Consider the following 7485-nt stretch of genomic DNA (forward strand, 5'->3'; position numbering starts at 1 on the left):
AAACCATTAGAGGGCCCCGGCATTAACAATAGCATCTTGGGTAAATCTAGTATTCATAAAATACTAATATTTGATTTAAATTTGATTCCTTACAAGATAAGTGCAATGCAGCATTTGAAAGAGACAGAAATTAGAGGTTGATTCGAGGTAGATTAGAGTTTACACATTGGATCTAAAATTTGACCCACTCTAAAATTTACAGATACATAGTTTTCCGATGAAGTCTACTTACATTTTAACGATTTCGTCAAAGAGCATCTTAAATTCTGTTCCTTCATGAAACCCAATTTTAATGTGGAAAAACCTCTTAACTGTTAAAATTTTACATTTAAAGTTTGGTTGAAAAAAAACTTCAGAAATCATGTTCATACAATGTTTATTCAAAAGGGGACGTCATTTGAAACATGCTGTTAAATGACATGTGTAATTTTATAGAAAAAAATGGTAATGATTAATAAGAAAACTTTGACAAATGTATGCTTGACAAAAAAATCATAACAATTTTAATATATTATTTAAATTTCATTAATGTACCTTGAACATTTTTATAACGGTTTAAAAGTGTAAAATATGTTTTTGGACACCCTTTATGTGCCATTTAGTGATTGAATGACCACTGAAAAGTCAATAATAGCCATCCTAAAATTTTCAGTGAAAAGCCGTTTTCTTCCTGTGGTTTTATTTAGCATAAACCGAGAAAAAGAAACACAAAATGAGTTTATTCTAAGAAATATGGTAAAGATAACATCATTTAATTACTGTTCAAATCAAAATAAAAGATTTATAACATAAAAGTGAAGCAGTGAAACCATGGAAAGTAGGATTCAAACAGGCTTAATATTTCTAAGATTAAATGTTAAAGAAGAACGTTATCATCTTTAGGATGACCCAGTGCTCTCGGATTTCAAACTGTGAACATATCCTGATACTTGTTGAAAGAAATCCTTTACTTTCTGAAATCCATTACTCTTTGTCTTCTCTGAGGAGATAACGTTAACAGCTTCTTCCCGCAAGTCGTTATTTTCCTTTCTTTCTTGCTTTTAAGATTTCTCTTGTAATTCTTTTATTTCTTTATTTCTGTTCTTTGATATTTTTTCTAAATAAGCCTCTATTGCAGCCTTCTCCTCATAAAGTTTGTTTAAAACATCGTTAATTTGTTGCTCCCTCTCCTGAATATTGCTTCTTGTGAGACAAATTTTATTCTCTATTTCAGTTAATTGCGATTTCATTTTGTTTTCTTTTTCCACGAATTTTTCACCTATTTCTTTTTTATAGATCTCATATTGTTCTTGTCTTATTTTCTCTAACTTCTGTTTGATTTCCTCTTCTAAGACCTTCATATGTCGTTCAGCTTCTTGAAACATTTCATCAGTGTAATATTTCACCGATTTTTGGATATGTTATCATCAATAAGTTGAAGAAGGACATTCACTTGTTCATTGACATTTTCAATATCAGTTTCCCTATTATTAAAAGCAACACATCTGTGACCACAATTTCCAATGAGTAATTTAAGGTTGCAGGAGCAGTCGATATAAAATCATCAAGGATTTTTCTCAAACTCTAAGTCATCTTTTCTTGTGAAAAGAATGATAAAATACTCATATACTGGATCCCCAAATAGCTTCACAAATGCCAGAAATGATTCTTCTTCCTCTTTTGTGAAGCGAGCAATATTGAGAACAAGAATAAATGCATGTGGACCAGGTGAGGACATGGTAATACATTTGACAATTTCATTCTGGACAGTCTCGTTTTTTAAAGATGTATCAAAGAGGCCTGGAGTGTCGATGATCTGGATTTTTCTGTTAAACCTATATACGCTTTTTGTCGAACATTCGTCGTTTGTAGAGGACGAAGAAGATGAAGATGGGAAAAGCTGTTTTCCCAAAATTGTATTCCCAGTAGTGCTCTTTCCAACACCTGTCTTACCAAGTAAAACTAATCTTAGGAAACCTTCTTTATCTTTCTCGTTTGCATCCTTTGTGGCTGTAAAAAATAAATAAATTATTTCTGGGAATACAGAAATGAAAGTACGAGGGGCATTTCAAAAGTCCTGAGAACTGTTTAATAAAAAATTAACCATTTTACGGAAATTATTGAGTTTGATATCATTCGAAAGAACAGAAAAATATACACATATTGTGACGTCACTTTATAATTTTTATGACGTAATAACTCTGAAAATGACGTCATACTTCCGCATACTTACAATACTGGTCATAAAAATGACGTAACAAAAGACACAATTTCATCAATGTAAAATTTTAAAAACAACTTTTGCTCATTACTCGGGTGCAAGCTATCGGACGTAAATGACAGTTAGTAGAATCTTTACATAGACTACAATCTATCATATGGTGGTCTATTTCAGAGATCTTCTTGTTCTGAGATGGTTTAAGCAATTGTCAAACATCGAATGTTTTTATCGAATCTTGCTCAAAATATTGCGTAAAACAGACCCAACTGTGATAATAAGGCAAAGTTGGCAATCAAAGAAAAATATACGATCGTGTTACTACATTTTATGGCATCAATTCGTCAAGTGTTTTAACCATATTTGTCGGATCGGTGAAGGCTCAAGAGAAGTTAAGTTTAGTGTGCCCCGTATTTTCTCGTAAAATCTAAAATGGCGCGGGCGCAGTTGTAACCCCGCCGTACCTCCACATATTCACGAAAATTAATTCATGGGATTTAAATAAGATTTTTCATGTCTATGTTATTTATAAACCGTTTATGGAGTCAAAAGTCAAAAGCATTACTGAGTTTTGGGGCGCCGAAGTTGAATTAATGAGAAAAATACGCACAGAACCAAGTCAAGGCCAAAACTTTTGTACATTTTATTTGTAAACGGTAAGAGTACTGTTACTCAAAATATATTGAAAACTGCATTAACATACTTTAGTTTTATACAGAAATTGTTTTATTTAATACAATAGAGGAGTATATAAAAACCGAAAATCCAGTCGAATCATGTAACTTGAAATCTTGGATGAATGTCGATGATAGCATAACCGGACATAAACCGCGCTAGTTAACAAACCAAACAATGAAATATAGTATTGTTGATAAACAGTATTATTATACTTCTGTTAAAATGTTTCCTATATAAAGTTCAGAAAGTAAAATAACTATCTTTTACAGTCTACGTATAGCAAAACTATACCCCGGGGTATAGTTTTTGCTATCCACCCTCGGAAAATTTTCATGCAATTTTTGCCGCCAATTTTGATTTACAGCGATAAATCTATTGTCTGATGATGTCATAATGAATTCAGTAGCATTGTGACGTCATCAGATTTTCAGATTATTCTTGCAGTATTATCTTTCTCCAAAAGAATTCAAAGCGCAAAAATTATATTATACATCAGTATTATAAAGCAATTATCCACTGTTTGTGAGTGGGATAGCTCTTTATCAAACCCTTGACAGGATCTATTCCCCTCCGGCAAGTCCTCGGGGAATAGTTCTCTGTCACGGGTTTGATAAAAGAGCTATCCCACTCATACCCAGTGGATACGTGTATACTATAGTCCTACTCTACTTCTTTGCAATTGAAAATTTTCTTTGAAATATATTTTCAAATAAGCCTTTGGCAGCACTTTTAAAATTGTGCCATGTGGATAAAAACGCGAGTTTTCAGTATGCTAAACATTCTATATTCTGACGTCATTTTTGGAGATATTACATCATAAAAATTATAAAGTGACGTCACAATATGTGTATATTTTTCTTATCTTTCCAATGATATCAAACTCAATAATTTCTTTAAAATGGTTAATTTTTTATTAAACAGTTCTCAGGACTTTTGAAATGCCCCTCGTATCATATCATTTTATTTCTAGATTTCATTTCCTCCGTGAGTTTTAAAAATAAACAATGACGTATCACTTTTATATCCACAAAAATATATTCATTTTATAGCCTTTTTTCTGAGAAAGACATTTTGATATGATGGCATTTATTGAGATAGCAAACAAGATCAGAAGTCCATTTAACAAAACAATTTAGAAACAGGGCTATCACGGACCTTTAAAGCATCAGAGTAGGGATTAGGTGCCATAAAGACGAATTTAAAGGATAATCTTGCAACAATTCAATGTTTACACAGGTGTGTTAAAAACAATAAGATATTCCTGCTTGACTCTATTGATACCTGATAACGTCATAGAATGCGAAATTACGTCAATTTTACAACATATGTTTTTATGATATAGATATTTAGGGATGTTATTGAATATTTCATTAATATCTAATAATCTAACTTCTAATACAATGCAATTTTTTTTTCATTTTTGGGACATTCAGCTATTCATGTATCTCGGTCGTCCTAGTCTGTCAATCCTATCAAAAATAATGCGAAAGAACAAAACAAAGCAGGCATTTCTAAACATAAGATTTGCACAGATCGAAAACTTCGCTTCTAATTTATTTGGAAAGTGCTGTCATAATCGATTGGTAGGCATAATTTGAGGTCAAATCTGAGTTATATGAGAAAAAAAAATCCAAACATTGGATTAGGTCTAAATCGAATGTATGGAATAATTTTTTCACCCACTCAACAATGAGATTATAGCAGGACTTTGTAGGCATAATAAAAGTTTTAAAATATATATTAGGTAGAAGTTCAGAGAATTTATTAAACCCCATCATAGTGTTGTTCTGTTAGATTTTTAATTAAGTCTATTTTGCTATAAATAGCTGTAATGTGATCGCATGATGCTTGTTCGCTCCTTTGTCGCAGTCACTTTTTGGGAGTTGAACTATGTTAAATCTCCCTTGGTGATCACGCATTTAACATGCGCCATAATTTGTGTTGATTACATAGAGCCGAAAGCGAGGCTACTGTGTCGACCGATTTACTCCGATTATACAGAAAACATGCATAATCATCCGCCACAAATAGTTCATGTCAGTTTCTCCTGAATTGATCTAATTTTTTATAATTTAAAATGTATGTAAATGTAATGATAAAGAAAACTTATTTTGAATATTACATTTCGTTCAAAAATACTAAATTATAAAGTACCTAAAACGTTTTACGTATTAGAACTCATTTTTAGTGTAGCGTCATCTATAAACACTGAAAGAGATACAAACGACAACTCTGCATACTGACAGCAAGCAGTAAATTCAGTCCGCCCAACTTCCGACGGTCCCGGATTTTAGAATTTTAGCAATTTCTTCGGTGCACAGAATTTATTAAAACTTTTCACTAACATTTTCTTGGATTAAATGAATTCATTAACGCACAAAAGGTTAGGAAACATGCGTATTTATTACTAAATCAGCAGTTTGACTGGCCAAAAAGCGGTAAATCTAGTATTTTGTTATAAATGTAAAAACCAAAAAACGGACACCGATGTTTTCGTAGAATCGCGATTTAAAGCAAAAAAATGAAGTATACATACAGTGAAACCTGTCTAATCCGACATGCACTGGGAGACAAATTTTGTGTGGGAATACACAGGGCGTCAGATTGCACAGTGTTAAATACAAGGAAAATGCTCAAATTGGAAAGAATTTTAACATAGGAATTATTTATTATTTGTGTCGGATTATTCAGGTTCGGATTAGACAGTTTTCACGGTATATATATTTTTTCTAAATGAAAGGAAAATCTCAATTACATATCTGCTAATAATTAATAATTTGTACGCACACAAACCATCACATATACCACTATTTTTTTGTTTGGTATTTAAATATTTGTTTTTAACTTGGTATTGCTTTTTTCTACACAGAAATAAAAATATATAACTTCTGACGTACTCCAAGTATAATGTTGTTATATAAAACTTATTATGTTTTTGTTTGGTATTTAAATATTTGTTTTCCACAGTGTTAAAAACAAGGAAAATACTCAAATTGGAAAGAATTTTAACGTCAGAATTCACAGTGTGTCGGCTTTTTCAGGTGTCGGATTAGACAGTTTTCACTGTATATATATTTTTTCTAAGTGAAAGGAAAACCTCAATTACATATCTGCTAATAATTAATGATTTGTACGCACACAAACCATCACATATACCACTATTTTTTTGTTTGGTATTTAAATATTTGTTTTTAACTTGGTATTGCTTTTTTTTTCTTCACAGTTATATAAATATATAACTTCTGACGTACTCCAAGTATAATGTTGTTATATAAAACTTATTATGTTTTTGTTTGGTATTTAAATATTTGTTTTCCACAGTGTTAAAAACAAGGAAAATGCTCAAATTGGAAAGAATTTTAACTTCAGAATTCACAGTGTGTCGGATTATTCAGGTGTCGGATTAGACAGTTTTCACTGTATATATATTTTTTCTAAGTGAAAGGAAAACCTCAATTACATATCTGCTAATAATTAATAATTTGTACGCACACAAACCATCACATATACCACTATTTTTTTGTTTGGTATTTAAATATTTGTTTTTAACTTGGTATTGCTTTTTTCTTCACAGTAATAAAAATATATAACTTCTGACGTACTCCAAGTATAATGTTGACTTCGTGTAATTGAAATACATTTTCATTCACAGAGAAGTTTTATATAACAAATCTGTTAGCTTTTAAAAGGATGCTGTGTGAAAATCCACATTTTATCAACATTGATATCATTCCTGTGACACTGAAATTTTCATAACACATGGGTAAAGCTGCCAAGGAAAAAAAATTACAAATTTGTAGATGAACTAGAGGTACTGTAAGCAGTGAATAATATAAATGGTCAACCGCCTGTAATATGAATTCATATAATGGCAGTGTCTATCTTTTGCAATGGGAAACCCAAAATATGTGTAGGATGAAAAAGTAATAGAAGGTGCACAACGGCAATATTTAATAAAGATTCTATGAAAATTTCATTCAGTGGTGTAAGAGGAGTTGTGGATAAGAGATGGGTATACCTGTAACGTAACAAACAGATGGACGGACATCATGATTAATAAATACCCTCCTGCTTTTCAAGCAGGGCGTATAAAAAGGACTAATGAAGCCAGGCAAGCATTATAGCCCATGCATTTTTTGCTATTCAATGTCTCTGAATGTCTTTCGCAAGATTCTTGCAACACAAAAAATCTGAAACAGTTGTCTGTATTTGAAATAATGATATTGTTCAATCACTTAACCTCCCGATCAAATATTTTATTTTACACTATGTTCAACTCCCGTGAATACTTTCAGTACTTTGATTTTTCTTTATGCAATTGGTAATTATAATAATAATTTACGTTTTCTCGGTGAATTTAGAATTGATAAGAAACGAAAATTTATTAAAATCCTTACAAACAAAGGTACACAGAGGATTCCAGTTAATGTTTTATCAATTAAGCATGCTTCTTTACAGATAAAAACAGTGGTGAAGGAGAAACTTAAAAAATAATGTGCAACAATATAAACGAGAAGTGTGAATCATGCGTTGATGCTTAAATATTCCAACCAAAAAACTTAAAAACTAACGACGTTTTCAACGTTAAATACAAATATTTCCCACCGTAA

At 31.3% G+C, this 7485-nt stretch overlaps 1 protein-coding gene across 1 annotated transcript; it reads right to left on the bottom strand.

Moving 5' to 3' along the window:
• Positions 1–1543: 1543 nt before the first annotated feature.
• On the bottom strand, positions 1544–1989 carry LOC134270269 (GTPase IMAP family member 4-like; the record flags this gene model as incomplete). The annotated part of the gene is made up of 1 exon (XM_062752466.1): positions 1544–1989. A coding segment is annotated over one exon (446 nt), but the record flags the coding sequence as incomplete, so codon positions are not given.
• Between the last annotated feature and the right edge of the window lie 5496 nt (positions 1990–7485).

The sequence above is a fragment of the Saccostrea cucullata genome, unplaced genomic scaffold (assembly GCF_032062105.1).
Source record: "Saccostrea cucullata isolate Sc308-1 unplaced genomic scaffold, CSIRO_AGI_Scuc_v1 ctg17820, whole genome shotgun sequence".
Lineage (NCBI taxonomy): Eukaryota > Metazoa > Mollusca > Bivalvia > Ostreida > Ostreidae > Saccostrea > Saccostrea cuccullata.